The sequence below is a fragment of the Neofelis nebulosa genome, chromosome 1, assembly GCF_028018385.1.
Source record: "Neofelis nebulosa isolate mNeoNeb1 chromosome 1, mNeoNeb1.pri, whole genome shotgun sequence".
Taxonomy (NCBI): domain Eukaryota; kingdom Metazoa; phylum Chordata; class Mammalia; order Carnivora; family Felidae; genus Neofelis; species Neofelis nebulosa.
The window spans coordinates 99,270,522-99,297,671 of record NC_080782.1 but is presented as its reverse complement, the minus strand read 5'-3'; the positions used below and the strand labels follow the sequence as shown (position 1 = coordinate 99,297,671).

Sequence of the window (27,150 nt, the reverse complement as noted above, 5' to 3'; positions counted from 1 at the left end):
AGGCAAGCTATAGACTGGAGATGAGTATGTATTCAGTGGAAACTTGCTGACCCACAAAACTGAAAGATCATAACCAAAGGGTGTTACGCTAATCTCATTTTTTGGCAATGTGGCCACTTCACCCTGAATTAGAGGAATGATCTGAAAAGTGAGGAATTCTCCTCCATAGAATGGCTCAACCTTCCTAGCTGGCTGAATCAGCCCCAGCCACAGTAGTCTTAACACATTCAGAGAGAAAGTTTCCAGGCTGAGGCCAGCCAACCCCAGCTCCAACACCCTCGCTCGGTCTCTTCCCAAGGAACTGGATAGTGGTACAGAGAATATGGTTTCGTTAGCCAGTCCTCTGTCTTGAATACTTACGGAACAATTCAGAAGGTGCCCGAGGTGTCTCCTGAGAAATGCAATGTCATTCGTAAGAATTTTCCCCTCTAGGTAAGTAAGATAACATCTCTCTCTGCAAAGAGAGAGAGAGAATCTCTTGAGAGCAGCGAAGGAGACATAGCCATGTTATTTTTGAACGGTAAGAAGGCTCTGGTAACATTGCTTACCTTTACAAATGAGTGAGCCAGAAAACAATCTCAAACAAAAAGAAATAACGAATTTTGAAAAAAAAAAAGGAAAATGAATGTAAGTTGCAAAATGTAAATTAAATAAACATTTAAGGATACTCTTACTCGAGGAGGCAAAAGACTTTTTTGTGCTGAAACTGTTGTATGCTTTCAAGGAATTTAATAAGGCATGATCTTAGTAAAACAAGACAAAACATTAAAAGAAAAAGATAACTGATACTGAAAGAGAGGAAGAAAAATAATGACATTGTCAAATGTAAATAAACTTAAAACTGCAGAACGCAGAAGAAACACTGAAAATAACTGCACCACATGGACAACTTCAGAAAAAAATCTCAAAAAAGTCGAGGAAAAGAATAGATAATTTAAAATGCATGTTCTCATCTGAAAACTGGTAATACTCAATTTGTTGCTGGGTTGTGAGAGTTAAATGGGATAATTCACGTAACAGACTTTGCACAGAATGTGGCCATAGGTGCTCAATAGTGTTAGAAATGATGAGACGACGGAGATGATGTGTCTGAGGGCAGATGATGGAGTCAGCATTGAGACCGTTGGCATGGCACAGGTAGAGGTGAGAAAAACTGAACAGGAAAAAGAGTAGATAGCTCTGGTGTTCTTTTTTCCTTGAACTGGAAAAAGCTGGAATGCCAGTTTTTAAGAAAAAGCATAGTAGTGACAAACACCAAAACTTAGCCCTGGGAACTACGGTGTTAGTTTTTGAACTTCGGAGAGTGCCTCAAGCATCCTGGCAGAGAAAAAGGAACAAGCTGCTCTGAAGCACCTTTCAGATTGCCAGGACCAATAGTGCAGTCTGTAGGCGGAGAGGAAGGGGGTGACCTGTTGTGACAGTCCTTCATCACGTTATCTCCATGTAAGTGACTACTCCGGTAGATCAGTGGATTTTCTACCTTTAAGCTGAGAAGGAAAAGAGAGAAACGTTTAGAGCCTTCTTGGCTATCCAAGAGATCACACAAGAATTTGTGCTCCAGAAGTTGGAGTTGGTAATTTGACTATTACAGCCCTGGGTGCCCAGTTACCAAAGAAGGCAGTCAGGTTAGCAAGCCAGATTGTCTAGAGATTGACAGTTACAAAATGTAAAACGGAGCAGTAACCCCGAGGTCTAAATATTTTGGAAGACTACTTTGTTATAGATGCATTACATAGAAAACAAATTTATGGTAACAAAAAAACAAAGTTTTACAAAAAGATGGCTCTTTTAAATTTTCCCACAAGTTCTTCTGCCAGTCAGAGAAGGTGATTGACACTGCAATAAACAACTTCTATCTCTAATTGTCTGCAAAAAGCAGCTTCTGAAAGGCTTTATAGTTTAGAATTTTGTCTTCTTTTGCGTTTGCATCAGTAACTCCTTTCTCCCAACCTCATACCCATAATTGCTCTTAATAAACAGCTTCTAATTAGAAGAGCCTGCAATCTCATAGCCTGGCATAGGATTTCTCTTACTAGCACAGAATAGGAAAAGCCGGTCCTGATGAAACTAAAACTTACAAACTGGAAAAGAATGTGTCATTTTGGCAAATAAGAGGCATATAGGATTCTGCTTCTATAGATAAAAAATTCTGTACCCAACAAAGTTTTCCTTGGTTTGGGAAGGTAACAGTACAATATTCATAAGTATAGAAGGATTCCAGAAAAATCTACATAATCGATAGAGAGGTGGAATACACAACGACGGATGCCTGGGTGCCTTAGTCCATTAAGCTTCTGAGTCTTGATTTCAGCTCATGTCATGATGTCAAGGTTCATGGGATCAAGCCCTGCCTCAGGCTCTGCACTGACAGTGCAGAGCCTGTTTGGAATTCTCTCTCTTCCTCTCTCTCTGACCCTTCCCACTGCTCACACATGCAGGCACATTCTCTTCTCTCAAAGTAAATAATCATTTTAAAAAAATACAAAATGAAATCTCAAGGAAAATTCTGTGGTTGAGCATTGAATCCTTAGTACATTAAACAATAGTACAGAATGTGGGGCGCGTGGGTGGCTCAGTCAGTTGAGCGCCCGACTTTCAGCTCAGGTCATGATCTCACAGTTTGTGGGGTTCAGGCCCCATGTTGGGCTGTGTGCTGACAGCTCAGAGCCTGGAGCCTGCTTTGGATTCTGTGATTCCCTCTCTCTCTGACCCTCCCCTGCTCACACCCTGTCTCTCTCTCTGTCTCTCTCAAAAATAAATAAACATTCAAAAAAAATTTTTTAATGGTACAGAGCAGACAAGTGGGTTCATTTTACAGATGCGAGAATTCTTCAATATTACATCATCCGTGACTGTGATAGGTTATCCACAATGTTTGTGAATCTGAGTTAATAAGATTAATACTGTTTCTGGAGTTTAGATAATTCCAAAAAAGCAGAAGGAAGAACTTGAGCTAATCCCGTATTTTGTTTGCTTTTCAGTTTGGATCAAGGAATGGGATTTATAACATATATTTGTAGATTCACACTTCTGTTACCCACAGAAACATAGGAACCACCATTGAGACTCATCACAACAAATGTGTTACTAGTTAACTTGCCATAGAATCCAGTAACCCATGGTTAGGGTCCACTTCTCCTAGTCCCTATAGCACAATCAGGCCACTTTTGCAAGCAGGTGTTGATGACATCAAAATCAGTTTTTCTCATCATTTCAGAAATGCCACACTCACAGATCCCATGGGCATTCTCTAAATGGACCTTCAATTAGAAATCCTTTATTTTGAGACACCTGGGTGGCTCAGTTGGTTGAGCATCCAACTCTTGATTTTGCCTCAAGTCATGATCCCAGGATCTTGGGATCCAGCCCCTTGTTGGGCTCCACACTGAGCATGGAGCCTGCTTAAGATATTCTCTCTCCGTCTCCCTCTCCATCTCCCTCCCTCCCCCTTCCCTCCCTCTGCTCCTTTTCCCTGCTTATGCTTTATCTCAAAAAAAAAAAATTTTTTTTTAATCGTTTATCTTTGTTTAGATCTTTGTTACTTAAAGTGTAGAGCGTATACCAGCATTGTCATTGCCTGGAAGTCCCACCCAGACCCACTAAATTCAAATCTCCATTTTGAAATGATCCTCTGATGATTTTGTATACATATTAAAGTTTGAGAAGCTCTGTGAGGGTGCCTGGGTGGCTCAGTCAGTAAAGTGCCCAACTCTTGATTTTGGCTCAGGTCATGATGTCACATTTCATGAATTCGAGCTCTGTGCTGTCAGCTTGAGCTTCTCTCTCTCTCTCCCTCTCTCTCTGCCCCTCCCCCCACTCGTGTGCTTGCTGTCTCTCAAAATAGATAAACTTTAAAAAATGAGGGACTCCTGGGTGGCTCAGTCAGTTGAGCCTCAGACTTCGACTCAGGTCATGATCTCACTGTTGGTGAGCTTGAGCCCAGCATGGGGCTCTGTGCTGACAGCTTAGAGCCTGGAGCCTGTTTCAGATTCTGTGTCTCCCTCTCTCTCTGCCCCTCCCTCACTCACATTCTGTCTCTCTCAAAAATAAATAAATGTTAAAAAAAATATATTTTTAAATTAAAAATGAGAAACACTGTGAAACTCACTCCACTTTTAAACCCTCAATAATGCATCTTCCTGTGTAATTCTTAATCATCTCATAGCTTAAAGAAGAAAAACGTGTGCTCATTTCAGTAGCTAGTGCAAAGGCAGCTGATAAAGTTCCAAACCCATTCCTAACATTGCTATAATAATTGCGTTGAAGTTTTAGCTTATTTAAGGAGATTGGCATCTCTGCAATGATGACTTTTCCAGTTCAGTTATCAGTATATCTCCCCATTTATTAATTTTTCTCACCATATAGCACAAAATTTACTCCTTCCTCTTTAGTTTACTCTATTGGTTAGTTTGGGCTATTATGAATGTCATCTTTTTATCTATCGTTATTTTTGACATATGGAAAATGTATCAAGTTTAGATATACATTTTATAGCTAATTACTTGGAAGAACTCAGTTTTATTTATTTAATGTTTGTTTATTTTTGAGAGAGAGAGAGAGAAAGACAGTATGAGCAAGGACGGGGGAGGGACAGAGAGAGAGGGAGACACAGAGCTCAAAGCAGACTCCAGGCTCTGCGCTGTCAGCACAGAGCCTGATGCAGGGCTTGAACTCCCGAACTGTGGGATCATGACCCGAGCTGAAGTCAGACTCTTACCGACTGAGCCACCCAGGAATCCCAGAACTCAGTTTTAATAGTTGTTCAGGTGACCCTCTTGACTAATAACTACTTTTTACATTTCTCTTTTTTTTTTTAATTTTTTTTTAATGTTTTTATTTATTTTTGCGACAGAGAGAGACAGAACATGAGCGGGGGAGGGCCAGAGAGAGAGGGAGACACAGAATCCGAAGCAGGCTCCAGGCTCTGAGCTGTCAGCACAGAGCCCGATGCGGGGCTCGAACCCACAGACTGTGAGATCATGACCTGAGCCGAAGTTGGACGCTTAACCAACGAGCCACCCAGGCGCCCCAATTTCTCATTTTTTAAATCTTGTAATCCGTCAAGGAATAAATTCATATGACCCTAATAGCATAGGAAACTCGAAAACACTCAGGACTTAAAAACTATGTGGGCTTTAAATCCCACCTCTGGGAATATGGAACACAGCTACTTTTCCCTATTCCTTCCTCTGAGTGCAAGTAAAAGCCCCAGACATTATATGTAAACAGACACAACACTGTGGAAGATGGAGAGAGAAAAGCCAGACTGGCTAGGGAACCTTGAGATCCAAAGAAGGACACGGAGGTGAGTTTCATGGTTTTCTTTGAGCTTAAATATCTCAGTCTTGCTGCAGCAGAGTCTGGCAACATGGAAATGCTATGGGTGCAGGCCAAAATAAAAAAAAAAAAAGCTCCAGCAAAAACCTGCTGTCTGTGGCCAAAGGATCAGAAAAGGTGCAGCCCACAAAGACAAAACTTTGAGACAGTAACCACTCTCCTCCGGCCACACACCACGGAAAAAGATCTTGACCCCCACACCACTCATGCCCCAAAGTGGAGAGTCTGGCCCTCCACCCTGGGTAGAATCTAACCAGGTATCCAGATTACTGCAGAGGCCACTTCCGTGGCCAGAAGCAATAATGTGGCCACCCTCCCTTTCCTTGCTGGGAGGTGTCAAGGAGGCATGGTAGAGTCAGGACTTGGATCACAACGTGGTGGTAATGAGGCCACCTGCCCCAAAGCCTTCTGCCATCAGTGGGCAGCACATGGGAAATAGTACCAGGCACCACTACTCTCCCAGGCAGAGAGGTACCAGCACCACCGTAGGTGGGTAGTTAGAGCTCCCACCTCCCATTCGACATAATAAGCAGCCCCCACCTCAGGTGTCAGTAGAGGCCAGGTGGGGAACTTGAACTTGCCAGTAATGAGGCAGCACCATGACCCTTCCCTTGCCAAAGCAATGTCAGGGAAACAGATTAAATGAGTCCAGAATCTCTTCATGTAATATCCAGATTTTCCAAATTTTGGTCAACATTTTAAGAAACAAGCAAGCTATAAATTTTAAAAGATAATCAATAGATACCAATACAGATGACAAAGATGTATAATTATCTGACAAAGATTTTAAAAGCCAAACAAATTTTAAAACTAAAAACTAGAACAAATTAAAAAAAAAAACTCAATGGATAGACTCGGCAGCAAAATGGAGGGAACACTGGAGTGAATCAGTGAACTAGAGAATAGAATCATAGAAATTACCAGATCTAAACAACAGAGAGAAAAGATTGAAAAAACAGTGAACAGAGCCTGAAGGCATCTGTAGGCCCATAACAAAAAGAGTTCACGTTTGTGCCATCAGAGTTTCAGAGAAAAGAAAGGGGAAGTAGTGAAAAGGCCCTGGTAGAAATAATGTCTGAGAAGTTGCTGTCTGTGGTCAGAGATGCAGAACCACAGAGGCATGAAGCTGAGTCAACCCCAAAGAGGATAGACTCGAGGAAATGCCCAGCGCAGAATTCATGATCCCCCCTCAAGATATTCTTTAGGAATGAAGGGGCAATCGAGGCATTCTTAGATGAAAGAAAGTTAAGAGAACTTGTCACGAGCATACCTGCCCTAAAAGAATAGCCTAGAAAGTTCTCTAAACAAAAAAGGAAATGATTGAAGAACTGTGGGGAAACCAGGAAGGAAGGGAGAACAACTGAATGAGTACAAATGCGGGTTCAATACATTTTCTTTTTGCTCTTGAATTTCCGTAATTAGGTTCACAGTTGAAGTAAAAGTTAAAACACTGATGTGGTTCCAAATATGTGTGTGGACAAAATACAATTGTATTATAAAAGGGGGTTGGCGGTAAAGGTATATGTAGGAAGTTATGGTTTCTGCACTTTGCTGGAGATCAGATTATCTGTAAAAATGAAGCAGCAGTTCTTACAGTTTGGACATTATCCATCTTTTAAATTTTTGTCAGTTCATGGAGACCCAGTTTTGTCTATCAGACATTCTTGGGAGGGGCACTCGACAGAACCTATCAATTTTAAATACCAACTTTTGAGCCAATAATACCCTACCTTGATGGAAGCATCCATACAAAATACATAATAATGTGTGTAGAGGGTTGTTTACAATGGTATAGTATATAGACACCACGACGTTTTGCCTTTTTTCAGAAAATACGTAACAAAAAGTTAATGAATCTTTTGGAGAGTAGCTAGGTCAAAGTAGGGGTAGGCACATAGGCACATTTTACTTTACAGCTTTTCTCTGTTTTTGCTGTATATCCTTTTAGTTTTCTTTAAGTTTATTTATTTTGAGGGACAGAAAATGTACTCACAAGCAGGGAAGGGGCAGAGAGAAAAGGAGGGAGAGAGTCCCAAGCAGGCTCCATGCCGTCAGCACAGAGCCCAAAACAGGGCTCATTCCCACAAACTACGAGATCTTGTCTGAGCCGAGATCAAGAGTCAGACATTTGACCGACTGAGCCACCCAGGAGCCCCTACTGTATATCCTAATACATCAACTTCTAGGCATTGAGTACAGATGCTTGGCATAAAAATTTATATCATTATTTTATGTTTTCCTTTTTTTGTTGTTAACGAGTCGCATCATAGTATAGGCAGCAAACTACAAATTCCTTTTTTTCTTCGCATTGTATCTTGGAGATCTTCCTACTCCTCAAGATACAGCACATCCCTGTAGTCAATGTATGGGACTCATTCTTCTTAACTGCCATGTAACATCCCTCACTATGACTGCAGTTGCAGTTGATGTTGATCTGTATCCCCATGTGTAAACATTCTGCTCTATACATGTTTGGTATTATAAACAATGCTGCCGTAAAAATCCTTCTTCCACACAGGTGCTTTCTGTAATTTGATACTGCTAAATTCCCTCAAAAAGACTATACCCATTTTTTCTTTTCCTGAACCTTAGTCCCCTGTCTTTGCTTTTTCATTCACTGCTTGACAGGTGGATAAGGTAGCAACTTTCCCAAAATTATTCTGGCTGCTGTCCCGGGCTCCCTCAAGCTTAGAGCCATCCCACATTTTTTGTAGATGTTCTTACATTTTTGTAGAAGTTTGTTCTGTGGTTCTGTCTTTAATCCAATTCCAGCTGTCGGCTCTCTTACAGGGTCCCTCAGAGTCGTTGATCCATATGCTTTCTTGTTTCTAGTACTATCGTGAATTGCTTTAAAAGCCTGTTGGAGGGGCGCCTGGGTGGCTTGGTCGGTTAAGCGTCCGACTTCGGCTCAGGTCATGATCTCACGGTCCGTGAGTTCGAGCCCTGCGTCGGGCTCTGTGCTGACAGCTCAGAGCCTAGAGCCTGTTTCAGATTCTGTGTCTCCCTCTCTCTCTGCCCCTCCCCTGTTCATGCTCTGTCTCTCTCTGTCTCAAAAATAAATAAACGTTAAAAAAAAAAAAATTAAAAAAATAAATAAATAAAAGCCTGTTGGTGAGATTTGGGGGAAAGTGGGTGACGGATACATGAAACTCAATGTATCATTTTTGGAATTACCTGAGAGTCTCTATTGCAAAATTGGAAGTATTTTTTAAAAGCAATTTGTCATTTCTAGAGATTTGAATTGAGACCAGATATCTGGAGCAAGGGCTCAGTTGATCTCCCCCACCCCCCATACTGACTGGCTTATTTTAAATCATCACAGAACATTTTTTTTAATGATAAAAGTTCCGTGTACCTTTTTTTAAAAGAAAAAATGAGGTAGATTGATACAGATAGACATGAAATTTATAAAAATAATTTGATTTTTTGTGTTTATCCCCTTTAATAAGGAAACTTTATTTCATTTCTAATTTGAAAACAAAACCAGAGAATTAAAGTGAGTTACATAGTTAGGTTTCAATAAAAAGATTCTCAAAACTGAATTAGAATAGGGGTGTCTGGGTGGCTCAGCCAGTCAAGCATCCGACTTCGCTTGGGTCATCATGGTTTACAAGTTCAAGCACTTCATAGGGCTCTGTGCTGTCCACAGGGAGCCTGCTTCAGATCCTCTGTCCCCCTCTCTCTGCCCCTCCCTAACTTGTACACGCATACATGTGCTCTCTTTTTCTCAAAAATAAATAAAAATATTTTTTTTAAGTCTGTTTCTAAAAAAAATGGATTGGGATAAACTTCAACAATTTGGTATTTAATAGTTCTAAAGATAACAGTTTGTTTCCAGTTTTTGTAAATGTTTCCTATGAAAGTTCCCTTTGATGGTGATAAGCTAGTAAAGCTTTGATGATGAAGCATCACTAAACTTTATGTAAAAATAGATAAGATAATAAATGATCAATCATAGCACTTCTATTTTAGGGATCCAGAGTTACAAATGAGTCAAGTATTTTTCTTCCTTTTTGGTCTGGGCCATGGTAGGTCATTTGTTGTAGTAAAGGTACTTATGTAAGTCATTATTTTGAAACATCTTATGTTATAACCAAATGATACCAGTACTCAGTTAACCTGTTTGTATGTTTCAGGGCAATTGCTTTTTATTACTTCTTGCCACCCAGAGCTTTGGTAAAATTAAGCTTTCGCATGGGAAAATGAGGTTCTACCTGGTAACTGTGCTTTCTGGAGTTCGGGACAAGCTTCTGCTGTGAGCTGGTGCATTCTGCTCAGTGTAACGTCCACCCCTAGTGATGGCGTTCACAAGAGATTTCGAAGGGAGGGTCCCTGACAGTGTTCCAACTCACTGTCTACTGAGATGACCTCTCTTCTTGCACTTTCTAGAATCAACTGTGAGAAACTGTTGCACACTAATAATTCTCTAACTTGCTGTTTTCCACAGGCTTTTTGGAAGGGACATAAACAACGGGAAGCATATATGCGCAGACGGCAAACATTCATTGATAATACTAAAAATATTGTGAAGGTAAACATCCTTCCTACCTTATTAAGTGCGTGGCTTGAACCTTGCTTTTCATTGCAGTTCTGCTTCTGGAAGACAGATTATGGAAAGAGTACATGGGAGGCTTAAAGTCCGAATTGAGTCCTGGGTTTGAGTCCCACATCCATTACTCACTTAGCTGATCATCTTCAAACAACTCTGTTAAAACACTGTAACTGACTCAGGTTCTTTATGTGGTTATGAGAAGAATAACCAGTAAATGCTCTTTCTCTGAGAAGTCCAAATTGATTATTTAAGCTCTGGGGGAAACCAGCTATATTTTGCATCCCTCTTATCATATGCACTAATAATATTAACAAGGCTCAAACTTAACACTGGAAACCTTAGTTATTAGGCAAATGCAAAACCAGTGAAAAGAAGAAATAGAACTAATTACGACCTGGATATGCGGGGTGAGTGAATCTAACCCAGCTCTCTACCCAAGCTGATGACTCTCAGTTTCAAGAAAGAAAAGGCACTGGGGTGCCCACTCCCCAGTGCTGAAAACCAAAGGATTGGCAGAACTGAACTTGCAGACAACATGGAAATCCAGATGAGATTCGGAATAGCAAGGCTAGAGAGAGATAGGAGTCACATGAGGTTAATTAAAAGACCTTTTAGGGGCGCCTGGGTGGCGCAGTCGGTTGGGCGTCCGACTTCAGCCAGGTCACGATCTCACGGTCCGTGAGTTCGAGCCCCGCGTCAGACTCTGGGCTGATGGCTCGGAGCCTGGAGCCTGTTTCCGATTCTGTGTCTCCCTCTCTCTCTGACCCTCCCCCGTTCATGCTCTGTCTCTCTCTGTCCCAAAAATAAATAAAAAACGTTGAAAAAATAAAAAATAAAAAAATAAAAAAAAAAAAGACCTTTTAAACTGAGAAGACAGAATGACATCATCCAGATCCATTGTGCTTCTCAGTGCTGTGCTGTGCTTGCTATGGAATACATGGCTGTTCTCTGGGAGAGCTATAGGTCCCAGTCGGTCCCTCATGAAAACTCTAGACCTGTTACCCATAAACAGCTAAAGGATACTGGATGCATTTAAGGGAATGAAACCCTGGACTTTGTTTTTGGTTCCCTGTCCCATTGCAACTCTCAGCAAAATGCCTTGAGCTCTTGGTTTTTATTTACTGAGATTAAAGCACAGTGATACAAAGCTACATTATCTTCCTCATCATAAGGTATAAAATACTTTGAACCCCTGGGAGAAAAAGCAATGAAAGAAGTAGGAGGTTAAGATTAGGCTTTGCTGGGGCACCTAGGTGGCTCAGTTGGTTAAGCCTCCAACTTCAGTTCAGGTCATGATCTCACAGTTTGTGGGTTCTTGCCCTGGGTCGGGCTCTCTGCTGACAACTCAGAGGCTGGAACCTGTTTCGGATTCTTTGTCTCCATCTCTCTCTGCTCCTCCCGTGGTCATGCTCTGTCTCTGTCTCAAAAATAAATAAACATTAAAAAAAAAAAAAAAAATCAGGCTTTGCTCAGCCTTAAGCATCCGACTTTAGCTCGGGGTCATAATCTTGCTGTTCATGAGTTCAAGCTCTGCATCAGGCTCTGTGCTGACATCTCAGAGCCTGGAGCCTGATTCATATTCTCTGTCTCCATCTCTCTCTGCCTCTCCCCTGCTCACACTTTCTCTCTCTCTGTCTCTCTGTCTCTTTCAAAAATAAATAAACATTAAAAAAAAAGATTAGGCTTTGAGTATTATTTGGTGGGCTTCTAAATTTACCAGAATATCATTATTATCCTTAGGCTGCATGAAAAGACATTAAAGGTGTTTTTAATGATTGCCTCAATTTCTCTAACTCATTTTTAGATCCAGTCCTGGTTCCGGATGGTGACAGCACGAAGGAATTACCTTTCACGACTACAGTATTTCAGAGATCATGTAAGACACACAAGAGTGGATTTTCATCCTTAGAATGAATTAAATGAATGCTTGATTGAATGTTAGCATTGAATGAGTTTTATTAAATGGTGGAAATGTTTTTTAGAAGAGAGGCCAAGTGGAAGGCTGTTGGTATATTGTATATGCTGTTTGCACAGACAGTGTTCCTGTCTAGTCTTTGTATTAAATAGAATATTTTGTCCAGAAAGAGAAAATGAAATGTTTTCTTAAATATTTTTCCATCCACCTGCTCCCTTTTGTCTTAACACACACACCAAACCTTTTAATTTGGTTAAGTGATATTTTCATGTCTCCCCAGCTGCCTGTGGCTCAAGTTTTAAAACCTCAATTGTGACTTAGCTGGATGGATAGTTGCAAGCCATACATCAGTAACCTAACATACTTTTTAACAGCAAGTCCAGAGCTAAAGGGTGGAAATGAACAGTAGGAGAAAACAATAGGTCTTAGAACTCAATATGGTAATATTTGGAAGCTTTTTTTTCTTCTTTGAATTAAGAATTCATGTTCAGAGTGAGACTTCAGTAGTGAAGACTGAATAGGAAATGTGTGAGAAGAAACGGCTGTGGGCTAGTAATGCTAAAGAGAAAAGATTCCAGACAAGTATTTTCGAACACTGCTTATAAAGTTTTTATAACTGGTAACCAGTGAAGAAGCCCACAGGAGGAATTTTTTCAGGACCTTGAAAGAATGGATATGTGAACGTAGATTAGATCATCTAAATTTTGGGCTAAAATTGTTTTCCCTTTTATATCTCTTTATAAATAGTCCTATACAACCTTGTTGATACTTTTAGCTAACATATCTGACCCTTTCTTCAAAGAAAATGCAAAAAATAAATAGTGAATACACCACATCTAAATGCTGTCTATTCTAAATGGTGTCTCTTGTTAAATACTGTCACTTCTTAACTAGTTCTGAATTCGACAATCGTGGAGTAGATGGGCCTCCAGAAGATCATGACTGATCTCATTCTTTTGCAGAAAAATGAAATTGTGAAAATACAGTCACTAGTGAGAGCGAACAAGGCCAGAGATGATTACAAAACACTGGGTAAGTTGGGAGCATAAATCTTCCTCCACTAAGGATAGAGTTACGTCTGGATAAACTCATCATGAGTTGACAATATCCTAAGCCAAAAGGACATTGAATACACCTACCCTACAGAACATCACAGCTTAGCCTGGCCTGCCTTAAACTTGCTCTTAGGGGCGTCTCAGTGGCTCAGTTGGTTAAGCACATCCAACTTAGGCTTGGGTCATGATCTCACGGTTTGTGAGTTCAAGCCCGGGGTCAGCCTCTGTGCTAACAGCTCAAAACCTGGAGCCTGCTTCAGATTCTATGTGTCTCTCTCTCCCCGCCCCGCCCCACTTGCAAATAGAGTGGTTTTGTGGTAACTGAAATGCAAATTTTCATTTCTTTCTCAATTCAGCATCTTTATAAGACTAAGGCATTTTTAATCTGAAAAAAAAAAAGTCATTTTTATTAGTCTCTCATTATCCATTTTCACCCATTCCCCCCGAGAGGCATTGAATACACTCAGGCTTAGAGGTTGCTGCAGCTGTCATATGGCCTGTAAGTGCTGACTAAGAAGGTAGGTGGTTACCTGCAATTAAAATACCCCAAAGTGATTGCCAGCATGAAGATGTCACAAGCCTACTATTGACCGACGAAATCTTAAATTTGAGCCATAATAATTAGTAAAGCTGTAATATTCATTTCTAACAAGTTTATTAGCACACACAGAGATAGAAGGTCATTAGGAGCAAGAAGAGAGAACTTGAGACCAAATGAGATGGCTCACGTTCTCCCAACTTAGCTACATACATGAGCTCTGGAGCATCTCTCAGGCTTTTTCTGATACAGCTATGTCACTAGCAACACCTTTGTTAGAAATAGTAGAACATAAATTCCCTTGGGCATCAGGAAGGGAAGGGGGTCCCAGGATCCAAGGTAATTTCTCCAGTAAAGCCCATCAGAAGCGTCAAAATGCTGATAGTGATGGTGTCTAGATTTAGTTCATGTGAGGTTCATGCTCTTAGTTATTTGTGTTGCTGGTTTACCTCTTTTTTTTTTTCCCCTTCCCTTGAATGTGAAAACACCCCAGAACCAAGGTGGCAGTTAAAGGAAAATTGATTAGGGCCTCAGTGTAAAGGAGAGGGTGGTGACAGAGTGGCCACACCTGGGCTGATTTGAAGTCATCTTCGTGTTGCTGCTTGTACTCGCTAATCATTAAAAGTCCAGGGGGCGCCTGGGTGGCTCAGTCGGTTGAGCGTCCAACTTCGGCTCAGGTCACTATCTCGCGGTCCGTGAGTTCGAGCCCCGCGTCGGGCTCTGGGCTGACGGCTCAGAGCCTGGAGCCTGCTTCCAATTCTGTGTCTCCCTCTCTCTCTGCCCCTCCCCCGTTCATGCTCTGTCTCTCTCTGTCTCAAAAATAAATAAATAAACGTTAAAAAAAAAAAAAAAAGTCCAGATAGTTTATTCATACAGTTTGCCCAAGTAGATTTCACTAAATGCCTTAACAAATACATTTTTTGTAAAGTTAGAGTGCTAGGGATTTAATTATAATTCATGTTCAAAGCACTGAGGAAAAACACTTTTAAACTTCAGACACCCCTCTGAACAGTTGAGGCTGGTCTCCCAGGTTCTGGGTGCCCACTCTTGGTCCATGCTCAAAGGACAAGGACCACATTTCAATTTCTAACATAGAACATGTGTTCCGCTTGTCACTCCATAGGCTCCTGAGTGGCCTTACAGGTCTCCCCTCATTGACTGTTTCTAATTCACCTTTCACCTAGTTCCTGCTTCTTCCCCCATGGTCTTCTGGGCTGAGAGGAAACTTTCCGTTTCCTGTTGCAAAAACACAAATCCCTTATCTGGCTCAGCCACCAGCTCTCAGAGATAACTTAGTTAACATTCTTTCTCACGTTTCTCATCAATAAGGCACAAATAGATAGAACTTTCTTCTCGGTGGAGAATCCTGGAAGCAGGATGCAAGAAGGCCGATAAATGAGAATTAGATAACTAGAAAATAGTGAGGCCAGATGACATCAGTGGTGTGTACTCATTTGTATGATCAGTTTCCTTGTCCAGATTTAACCTGGGAAGAATAAGTCCTTCCAGAGACCCAAGTGCTTCCGCTGCTGTGTTTTTCTACTACTGCTGTATTGAGATACCTGATTTCTCTACGACTGATGATAATTCCAAACATGCCTAATTAAAGCATGCTTGTTCCTTTCCCCGCAGTTGGCTCCGAAAACCCACCACTAACAGTGATCCGAAAATTTGTACACCTGTTGGACCAAAGTAACTTAGATTTCCAGGAGGAGCTGGAGGTAGCACGATTAAGGGAAGAAGTCGTGACCAAGATCAGGGGCAATCAACAGCTGGAGAAAGACCTAAACCTGATGGACCTCAAGATTGGGCTCTTGGTGAAGAACAGGATCACGCTGGAGGTCAGTGCGATCTGTGGGGCTGCTGGCTCTCAGAAGAGAGAAGGGGCACGTACGTTGGCCCACAATGCCTTTGTCCAGCTAAACTCATTCGGAATCCAGGATGTGTGGTCCAGCTTCCTGGACCATTTTTCTCATGGTTCTCAGACCTGCAACATTTTATGCCCCACCCCTAGATAAGATCTTTTGTAAGGCTTCTCTATCATTCAGAAATGAAATGACGTGAAATGAAGCCTGGTTACATATGTCCCTCCACAATAAGACTTTACATGAGTATAGAAAAGTAATGTATGATAAAAACATGGATTTCGGCTTGAAAAAACATGGGCCAAATGCAATTAGAAGATGTGCTCAAGTTGCCCGAGGCTTGGATCTCTTCCCAGAATAACCACAGATTGAACAGTCTACCAATAGCCGCAGATGAGACTCTGGATACCAGTGAGAGGTGGAACTGCAGCGATTTCATCTCCCAAAATGGAAAACGTCTCTTTGCAAAGTTCACAAGAAGCAAGGAGTTCTCCCCCACAGAATTGCAGTCCTAGAAAATCCAATATATATTAAACCTGGGGGGAGGTATTTTGCTTTCACCTAAAGCAATTAGATTTGAGACTCAAATAATTACAGAATTTGGACCTACACGAATGACCAGCAGGACACTGAAAAATCCAGCCATGTGAAATAGGGACAGTTATTTACACAGGACTGTCGTACACATCGCAGGACAGTAGTGCTCCCTGCCCCCACCCAGTAGAAGCCAGCAGTCCCTTAGAGTTGTTAGGGTGTTAAAAAAAAAAAAAAAAAACCTTTGCACATTTCCAAAATGGTCCCTACAGAGTGGGGTGGCCCCCAAAATAGCCTCTAAGTAAGGAATGCTACAGTTTTGGATCTTTATGAAACTTGTTAATGTCAGAGCTCCCTCAAACTATGTGAAAAGTTTCATTTTTACCCAAGAAGTGGAAATTTGTAGGGTAAGATCTCTTACCATGTCACTGTCCCAGTGCCACATCAGTTTTCAGAAAATGTATATAGGTCAAGAGGGGCATAGGGAGCTGACCTTCTGGAAACACTGAGAAAGCTACCATGCGTCAAACATGGCGTGCTCACTGCCACTGACTTGAATCTTTGGTTCTGGAAAACTGGGAGATGAGCAGCTCAGAAGGCCAGCAGATAAAAGGACATGAACACCCCACTCTTGTCTCCAGCCCTCACAGAGAAATAGTGAAATAGTGCGCAAAAAATAAGGAAAATAGAGCAATTTACAAAACAGGAAATGATACTCTTTTCTAAATATTAAAGTATAGTGTAAATGTTCTGTATTAAGTCTGTTTTCATTATTTTATCCAGAAGAACTGTAGTCCTCTCGTTTTTAAAAATAATGTGTTTGTGTGTGACAAACATGAGAATTTTTCAAGTGTAATATATTCCAGAAGGTCCTTCAGAAAACGCCTTTTATAGCCTTAAACTACTGTTTTACCCAATTCCCATAAAGTTGTAGACAGGAAATGCCTTGCCTTTTAAAGTAAAGGCTAGTTGCAAAATAGTAAATGGTAGAAATAACATGTAGCTTGTTATTCATGTGGATAATGAAACCATGGCAAATTTTCAGGTTTTTTAAATGTTTAAGATTGTTCTTTTAGGTAATCCTAATTGATAGCTTTGTGAAACAGCTATTTTTTCATTTTACCTTTTCAAATGCCAAATATTGATCAATTACTGGAAATTAAAACTAAGGATTATTAAATATATGGTCTTTAGTCACTGACAGTAGCATTTTTAGTTTGATGCTAAGAATAGTACTGTTGAAGCTTTGTTTATAATAGTGAAAAAGTGGGAAATAACCCAAACACAAAAACAATAGAGAACAGCAGTAGGTTATATAGCCACGAAAAATAATTTTTCCAAGGCAGGGGCCTAATTCAAGGGCAGGGGGAAGAGTGTGCAGTGTGATAGAGAAGACCATAGTACTTAAAGCAGTACAATTTCATTTGTTGTGGAAAATATATATATACTTAAAGCTAGGGAAAAAATGATTTTTCTTTGGGTGGGTGGTAAAATTTAACTTCTTGATCCTTTTTTATTTTTAAACAGTAAGCATATTTTTAGTGAGGAAAAAATACTTTTTTGTGATGTTTATTTTCTTTTTTTTTAATGATAAACACAATTCTATTTTTCTTAATATTTTTTACATTTTTTTTAATTTTTTTTCAATATATGAAGTTTATTGTCAAATTGGTTTCCATACAACACCCAGTGCTCATCCCAAAAGGTGCCCTCCTCAATACCCATCACCCACCCTCCCCTCCCTCCCACCCCCCATCAACCCTCAGTTTGTTCTCAGTTTTTAAGAGTCTCTTATGCTTTGGCTCTCTCCCACTCTAACCTCTTTTTTTTTTTTTTCCTTCCCCTCCCCCATGGGTTCCTGTTAAGTTTCTCAGGATCCACATAAAAGTGAACACATATGGTATCTGTCTTTCTCTGTATGGCTTATTTCACTTAGCAGAACACTCTCCAGTTCCGTCCACGTTGCTACAAAGGGCCATATTTCATTCTTTCTCATTGCCACGTAGTACTCCATTGTGTATATAAACCACAATTTCTTTATCCATTCATCAGTTGATGGACATTTAGGCTCTTTCCATAATTTGGCTATTGTTGAGAGTGCTGCTATAAACATTGGGTACAAGTGCCCCTATGCATCAGTACTCCTGTGATGTTTATTTTCAAGAGAGAGGGAGACATAGAATCTGAAGCAGGCCCCAGGCTATGAGCTGTCAACACAAAGCCCGACATGGGGCTCAAACACACGAACTGTGAGATCATGACCTGAGCCGAAGTCAGATGCTTAACCGACTGAGCCACTCAGATGCCCCAGGGAAAAATATTTTGAAAGGAAGTAGCTTAGTTTGTAAAGAATAATTCCAGCTCTCCACAGTAACCATGTGTCTTAAAATTCTTCTAAAATTGGCATTCCTTGGGGGCACCTGGGTGACTCAGTTGGTTAAGCGCCAAACTCTTGATTTGGGCTCAGGTCATAATCCCAGGGTTTGTGTGATTGAGCCCCACATCAACTCCACGCTGAATATAGAGCCTCCTGTAAGATTCTCTCCCTTCCTCTCCCTCTGCTCTCCCCTGCTTGCATGTGTTCATTCTCTCTCTCTCTCTCTCTCTCTCTCTCTCTCTCTCTCTCTCAAAATTAAAAAAAAATTTTTTTTTTTAATTTAAATTGGCATTCCTTACTGGGCTGGCTTAGTCAGGAGAGGGTGCAACTCTTCATCTTGAGGTCATGAATTCAAGCCCTAAGTTGGGCATAGAGCTTAATAAAAAGTAAATAGGGGTGCCGAGGTGGCTCAGTTGCTTGAGTTTCGGACTCTTGATTTTGGCTCAAGTCATGATCCCAGGGTCAGGGGATGGAGCCATGCTGAGAGTGGGGCCCGCTTAAGATTCTCTCTCTCTCGGGCACCACTGGGTGACTCAGTCATTAAGTATGTGACTTCGGCTCAGGTCATGATCTCACAGTTCATGAGTTCAAGTCCCACATCAGGTGCGCTTGAGCCCTGCTTCATGTGACCTGGAGCCTGCTTTGGGTGAGCCCCACTTCATGCTCTCACACTGTCTCTCTCTCTCTGCCCCTCCAGAGATTTTCTCTCTCTCTCTCTCTCTGCCCCTCGCTCATTTGTGCCCTCCCTCTCTCTCTCAAAACAAAAAAAAATTCTGCCTCCTTCCACCCCTCTCCCCAGCGTGCGCTCGCTCTCTTGCTCTCTCTCTCTCTGTCTCTCTCCCTCTCTCTAAAATAAAAAATAATTGGTGCCTGGTGGCTCAGACAGTTAAGCGTCTGACTCTTGGTTTCAGCTCAGGTTTTGGTCTCACAGTTCAGTGAGTTCAGCACTGACAGTGTGGAGCCTGCTTTGGATTCTCCTTCTCTGCCCCTCCTATGCTCGAGCACGCACTCCCTCTCTCTCTTTCTCTCAGAATAAATAAACTTAAAAAAAAATAAAATAAAATTTTATAATAAATAAAATTGGCATTCTGCTAGAAATCACAGAAAGTCAGTGGATGAGTGAAGTGGCTAACATTGGTTTTAGGCAAAAACATTGGCTTGTAGATGGAAACAGAACAACTGGGGTAGAAGTTTCTTAGAGACATAGGGAGGAAGAAGGGTGTAAACTCAAACTACTCTGAGAGAAAATCTGGATAGAAATTACAAGTAGTTTTTTTAATGTTTGTTTATTTTTGAGAGCGAGACCGAACGCCAGTGGGGGAGGGTCAGAGAGGGAGACACAGAATCCGAAGCAGGCTCCGGGCTCTGAGCTGTCAGCCTAGAGCCCGACACGGGGCTCAAACTCACCAGCCATGAGATCATGACCTGAGCCGGAGTCCGACACTTAAATGACCGAGCCACCCAGGTGCCCCGAAAGTAAAAGTCATCTTGAATCCCTGAAATTCCCATTGATGAATGTGGTGTATCATAAAAGACTTGAAGGCCAGGGCTGCCTGGAACCCAGGTGAAGACTAATTTTACGGCTTCATTACACCATTTCACTGTGTATATTAGCAGGTTTCCATGGGCATGTTTCTTAACCTCTCTGAACCTTGTTTTCTTCACTGAAAATGTGCTAAATGTTTCCCGTATATTGTTTTTAATCTTGACAGCAGCTCACACTGCTATTATTAAGCCCATGTTATAGACTTAGGAAACAGGCTTAGAGAGGTTAACCTGCACAAGGTCGCAAAGCTTACTAGGCTTCGCAGATACCCCTATTTTCGTGTCTCCAAAACCCCAAACCTTGGACTAGTCTGTAACTTCCATAAAACTTTTCATATTACCGCATATAACCTGCATGCAGGTATCTGTTATTAGGGGAAGGGACAAAATGGTGGCAATATGAAAATAAGAGAATGTCATGAACAAGTTATTAAATACTGTTGCTCCTTCAAACCATGATTCTTCAAATGTTCGGTATTTATTGGTAAGAATAGAGGACATTAAATTTCTATTAATGAAAAGCATATGACTCTGTTTGGAACCCCTCTCTGGGTAGGCCTTCGGCCCCTTCTTCAACCTTCCCAAAGAAAACTTGCCTTGCCACAAGAGCCGTCTTGAGCAAGGCATAGTTTCCCCGGAAAGAATGAAGAAAGAAGGGCTTACTGCCGGTGCTGTGCTTGGACCTGCGGCCGATACTGTTCCATCCGCACAGCTGCTAACTCCCTCGCCCTTCCCCTTCAGGACTCAGCCTCTGATGCTCCTGCTTCCCATCCCAGATGACTCTCCCTGTCCTGTCCTCACCAGAGGTCTCTATTTCTAATGCAGAGCAATTTAGTTCTAGAAGCCCAGGAGCTTGCTTGCCACGCCCACTCTCCTCTTGTGTGTACGTCAAAAACCAAGATGTAAAGATGGGCTCTGGGATCAGAACATACGAGAAGTCTTCAGTTTCCAGAGCTACCTCAGTGGACGATAATTGGAGGGGAAGTTAAATAGCAAGTTGTTTTTTTTTTCTGCCATGTATTTAAAACCAAGATCATATGTTTATTCCATGTATTTGAGGGAATTCAATGGTCTATACCTCACCAGTTACTTGAAGACAAGAGAGCTGGGTTGTCTGAAACTCCAAACCAGACTTCTTCTGGTGATGTTTTAAGACTTGCTGTCAATAAGGATGTCAGGCAGCTGCCTGCCTAGACTTCCTCTTAACCTCCATGTGGTGCTAAGCACACTTCCTTTTTAATCCTGAAGTATTTTATATGTCTGTGAAATGAAGGTGAAAATGTTGCCTTTCTAAAAAATTTCATGGAAATGCAAATCAAATCCCCCTCTTTCTGCATATGAGCAATTAAGAAGACAGATGTTAAGTGATGAAGTCCAGGTTTTCCCTAAGCTGAGAATGGCAAAGAATAAAACCACAGACCTGGAGGGCAGTGGATATAACCATATAGAACCATCTTATTTATCTCAGAGCTCCAAGGGCTTTTTCCTACGTGTGACTGAACCAGGGAGAACGGGGTGGGAGAATGGGGTGCTAGGAGGTAAGCAGATTTAGAGCCTGTACGCAAAAGCTGACAGTGGTTCTCACCCCCAGGGCCAATTGGAAATGGTGGCAGGCACATTTTTGACTGTGAAAATGACTAGGGTCCCTACTGGTATTTGGTGGACAGAGGCCAGGGATGCTAGATGACCAGCAGAACATGCACAGCAAAGCTTTTTATTGCCTGAAATTCCCAGAGTGCCTCCTCAGGAACAGTGGTCAAGCATCCTAATGCTGGCCGCAGATCAGCTCCTCACATGGAGGCTGGGCTAAGAGCTCGGGGAAGCAGATGGAAGAACAGTTAGGAAAAACAGCTTTATTGCCACCTGTTCTATGGAACAGTGACCCATTGTTACGTGGCAGAGGAGGCATTCTAGAGCAGTGGCGTTCATGTGAGTCATGTGCCCTTGCTGGGTCATGAAATCAATTTAGTGAGTCACATCAGCATTCCTTAAAAAAGAATAGAATAAAAGCAAATTGAAGGTACTAGAGTGTATCCCCGTAGTATGGCTAAGTATTTGTAGTGCGTGTGTGTGTGTGCACGTGACTGTGTGTTTCCCAGCGAAAGATGTAAGTTGTATTTTTTGCTGTGGATCCCTGTAAAAATGTGTGACAGACCCTTTTCTAAAAGTTCTACTCTTGTTCCTGACTCTTGAAACATCTGAAAGGGACACAATAGCCTGAAGGGACCTCTTGACGATATTTGCAGTCATCCCTTTTCCAAGATTCTCTGTAAATGGTTAAAGGAGCACGATTGACAAAAACTTTGTTAAAGATTTAGGGGATTCCTCTCACTTCTATCTCTAATCTCTGCCTCGTGTATTTTCTTGCAAGTGCTTTTATAGTTTTAGATCTAATTCATTCTTTGAAAGTGTACACTTTAATGGTGTTTAGTATATTCAAAAAATTGTGCAACCGTAATTTCCGTAATTCTAAAACATTCACCCCAAAAAGAAACCCCAGAGAAAATGTTCTCAGATAGTGTGTGCATTTTATCATATGTGAATATCATTTCAGTTACAAAAAAAAAAAATTACACCTGTATTCATTAATGGTTATTACCTATTCTCCCCTATAGCAGAGCAACCGTTAATCTATTTTCTATCTCAATAGATTGGCGTGTTGTTGATATTTCATATGAATAGAATCACACAATATCTGGTCTATTGTGACCTACTTCTTTGACTTGATATAGTGTTTTTAAGGTTCACCCATGTTTTAGCATGAATCAGTACTTCGTTCCATTTTATTGACAAATAAAATTCCGTTGTATGGCTCTACCACATTTTGTCTATCCATTCATCAGTTATTTGAGTTATTTCCCCTTAAGGGGTATTATAATAATTGAGCATTCATATACATGTTTTTGAGTGAACGTATGTTTTCTGTTCTCTTGGATATACCCCTAAGAGTGGAATTGCTGCGTCATATGGTAATTCTGTGTTTACTCTCAAAAAACTGCCAAAATGTTTTCTAAGTGGCTATAGTTTACATTCCTACCAACAAGGTATGAATTGAGAAAATGTCTATTCAAATCTTTTGCCCATTTTTGATTGGGCTGGGGTTTTTTGGGGGTTTTTTTTGAGATGCAAGAGTTCTTTGTATCCCTTTTTCGATGCATAATTTGCAAATATTTTCTCCCCTTCTGTGGGTTGTCTTTGTATTAATAGTGTCCTTTGAAGCATAAAGGTTTTACTTTTCATGAACTCCAATTTATCTCTTTTTTCTTTTGTCACTAGTACTTTTGGTATCCTAACTAAGAAACCATTGCCTGATCCAGGGGGAACAAAGATTTATGCCTAGGTTTTCTTTCAAATAGTTTTAGCTGCTGCATTTAGTTCTTTGATGTCTTGTGAGTTAATTTTGTTTATGGTGTGAGGTAGGGGTCTGACTTCTTTCTTTTAAATGTGAATGTCCAGTTATCCCAGAATCCTTTGTTGGAAAGACCATTCTCTCCTTAATGAAATGTATTGATGCCTGTATTACATCTTAAAAGCAAATAAGTGCAGCTTTGGAGAACAAATATTGTAAAAGCCAAACTCACCTGTGAGCTGGATTTCCTTAACATTCTCAATCCTTTGTTTCTTCATGAATGAAATGTGGAAAAATCAATCTTTCCAACTATGTGTTTCAGGATGTGTATGAAGGAAGGAGATAAAGAATACCATAGTAAAAAGTAGTCCTTTCATAATTTTTTTTTCCAGGATGTAATTTCACACAGAACAAAGCTGAATAAGAAAAAACATGGAGAAATGCAAATACTGAATAACACTGACAGCCAGGGAATTAAAAGTTTAAGTAAGGAGAGGAGAAAAACACTAGAAACGTATCAGCAGCTGTTTTATCTTTTACAGGTGAGAACATTTGCTTTTACTCTAAGTTTTGGATCAATATGTCTTGGATCACTCTAAGTTTTATGGTTTACAGTGCAATTTCCCCCGTGCTAAAGTTGTGGTAGCTGACACGTTTTGAGTGCCTCCTAAGTACCACGTGTCATTCTGGGATGTTTGGCATACATTATCCCATGTAATTCTTACTACAACCCTGGGAAACATCAGAAAATAGTAATTATTGTTATTCCCCTATTATGTGTGAGAAAACTGAGACACAGCCGGCAGAGGGTAAAGCAAGGGTATTGGAAACCAGTCAGTTTGACTTTGGAGCCCCTGCTTTCGTGACATTATATTATAGTTATCTTCAGAAACAGTATACACCTAATACTAACATAAGTAGATGCTGTCAGCCATGAAAAAAAGTATGTGAAAAATGGATCTTGACCTGTACCAGCTTGCCCTTCATGCAAGAAAAGAGCCAGAGAATTTGGATCAGGGAAATAGGGTATCTTTTTTATTTCATTATTTTCATGCCATTACTCTGATGTAAATGAACCGTAATTCTCAACTGCTTCCAGGGTGCAGGTGAGAGCTAATCAGTTGAGCTGTTTGTGGTTGGACTGTGGTGGACCAGTTATTGTTTTGGTTAATCCCTCATTCACCTCATCTACCCTACTAGCTCATCCACTTAGTCCCAAGGAAACTGAGTAAGCGCTAGTGATAAACAAAGCCTCCCCTTGGGCAGGAAACCTTTCCCCCAAAAACTCAATCAGCCCGACTTGCCTGAGTCGGGTGTCCCGTTGTGTGGCTGCTTCTGCTTGTGATGGTGATTCCCTCAAGGTCTGGAGGTGCCTGAATCTTTGCCTGAGGATGGCTCTGGCAGGAGGTATACAGAGAACACATTACTCAAACCATGAATGAAGTGTGGTTTGCCCCAAGGAAAGAAGTTACGTTAACTTTAGCAGAGTTGAGAAGTCTACCTGGAATAATAGATTGTAAAGCAAGTGTAGTGCCACAGATGGCCACAATGTGGCAGCATACAGAAAATGTTAAAACAGTATTGTTCCAGGAATCCATTGCTTAAGTAACACCAGCAACCATCCCAGGAAGGGTTTTTGTCTACCTAAATTAGAAGACTAGTCATGCACCACTTGGAAATTTAATCTTTGGCATTTATTCTTTTTGATATCCGTGAACCTCCCAAATGTATGAGGCTTCTTTAGGATTCAGCTTGTAATGTTAGATTTTGATAGATTTTGTGTCATAAGGAAAGTGGAAGTAGTCATTGGCCTAAGACTTCTATTTTTTACCCTGTTCCATAAGTAGAGACCCATTAAGAGAAAGGGTAAAAAGCACAGGAACATATTGAGAATATTCCCACCAAGTTCAATTCCCCAAACAACCCAAAACTGATAGTCCCAGAGCATGCCCGTTCAGTTGTACAAAGGGAAGTGTCTCTTGAAACCATGTATTTTTCTTTACTTTTCCTCTCTCTCCTTTGGAGACATTAGCGCAAGATCATTGAGGAAACTATATAAAAGCAAGTGGTCTGGATTTGGCCTTGGGTTACTGCCTTGGCAAGAATTATTAGCCAAAGCACAGGACAGCTAATATAGAGATTGTTGAGTTTGCCTCTTCAGTATGAGCCTTAATGTAAAACTTTTAGGTCATCTGGGAGGAACGAGGAGCTGGATTCGTTAGCTTTAGAGTGAGTTTCCTTTCTCATAATCCCATGCTTAGTGTGGGAAAAGAATCAATGCAGCACTGTAAAGAAAAACGTCCTCAGCTACTGCTTCAGAAAATTTCAGCCAATAATTATTGAGCTTGAAAGTAAATTTAGTAGTAAAGTAAACTAGAATTTGTGTTTTCTTAAAAACTTTGAAGCAAAACTGCTTGGGTGTATTAAGTGAATACGAGTTTCCATGTATGGAAAAGTTTCTTTTCTCATCGGAAGGAAGGTGAAGGGTAGGATATTTACTTTCTTTGCATGAATATTTTCCTCTCTTGCCTAAATAATAGTTTTTCTCCTCTAACTTCCACCTGGCTGGTGTAGCTGTTGGAGAAAAGCCATATAACCCGAAGTCTGGTGCTGTATCTCAGGAGCTCCACCCTGAGCGGAGCCCTCAGAACTCCACATCAATTTTCTTTTTTTAATTCTTGAGTTCTAAGGTGTCTTTTTTTACCCCCGTCACTTTCTTCTGCTTTTCATCTGTCAACTGTCCTGACCTTCACCCTTCTCTTCAGCCTCCCTACCTCACTCCTACCTTCTCTCTCCTTGGAAAACATCATGACCATCCCACTGTCTCTACATGTAAACATACCCTTTTTCTAGACTCAGAATATGGGATGTATTTCCTTCTCTTCATTCAGCAGTCTTTCTAGAATAGTCTGTTTCACTGGGCCCTTGTTTCATTATTGCCAGTATCTTCGGATACCAGATTCTGTTTTCTATCCCCTCTCTCTTCTGTGTCTCTATAATGAATATTAATATGTGACTTGAAATGGTTAACAGTATAAAGTGCACACAATTGTATTTAATTAAATAAATAAATCCTGTCGTAGCTTTCTAATATAACTTCCTGTGGTATCGATATTAGCTGATACCTTTTAAAGTATTATTTTGTGCCAGATACTCCACTAGAGGCTTTATGCATATTAAATTACTGAAGGGCAGGGAATTGGGTACTCCTTTCTGCTTTAATAATATATTAACATACAGTTTTGGGGGGGGACTTTGTCTTCTCTCTTTTCTTTTAGACCAATCCTTTATATCTGGCTAAGCTGATTTTCCAGATGCCACAGAACAAGTCAACTAAATTTATGGATACTGTTATTTTCACACTATACAATTATGCTTCCAATCAGCGAGAAGAATATCTACTCCTCAAACTTTTTAAGACAGCTCTGGAGGAAGAAATAAAGTAGGTATATAAATATATATGTAAAGATATTAATGAATAGATCATTTTAGATTATCATTATTTGCTAAAATAATATTTAAATTATTCTCAGAAATGACTCATACATATTAAAGTGTATCAAATTCCTTAAGAAATTTCTACATCACTATAGATATATTCATGTACAGCTTTCTCCCACCAGTGATACCTTTTTTTACTGCTAAATTAACTTTTGATTTTGCAAGTATGCAACAACTTGAAAATCAAAAGTTTTTTGAAAGTCAGTGAGAAAAAATTTAACTTAATTAAAATTCTGTGAGTAATAAAGTTATAAACAGATGGGGGTAACAATCTCTGCCAAATACTCTTTTTATACTTCTCTTACTGAAATTAAACTGCTTTTCGCTGATTTCAGATTCAGTTAAGGTAAGGAAAAAAATGTGGATATCTATACTAAGTGGGCAAAAAAAATGAAAATGCCCTTAGCAACTAGCTGGAACCTTAACTGCCTTCCTGGCTTCTTAATACCTTAAGCTATACTATTTCCTACAGATCTCTGAAGCATATTAGCTAGGAACCTCTGCCCTCAGGGTATCTGTGAACCAACATGAGAAATATATGGGAATGTGTGCCCTGAAATAAATAAGTACTAATGAATGATC

The 27,150-nt window shown here is 40.6% G+C and overlaps 1 protein-coding gene across 2 annotated transcripts in view; it reads left to right on the top strand.

The window, feature by feature from the left end:
- IQGAP2 (IQ motif containing GTPase activating protein 2) overlaps window positions 1–27,150 on the top strand; it is a 312,421-nt gene that overhangs the window by 249,896 nt on the left and 35,375 nt on the right. For both annotated transcript variants that reach the window (XM_058729192.1, XM_058729182.1), the window contains 6 exons: window positions 9,785–9,868; window positions 11,694–11,765; window positions 12,767–12,836; window positions 15,030–15,238; window positions 23,460–23,609; window positions 26,346–26,509. In XM_058729192.1, coding sequence (XP_058585175.1) covers window positions 9,785–9,868; window positions 11,694–11,765; window positions 12,767–12,836; window positions 15,030–15,238; window positions 23,460–23,609; window positions 26,346–26,509 — 749 coding nt within the window. The remainder of the gene's footprint in view (window positions 1–9,784; window positions 9,869–11,693; window positions 11,766–12,766; window positions 12,837–15,029; window positions 15,239–23,459; window positions 23,610–26,345; window positions 26,510–27,150) is intronic.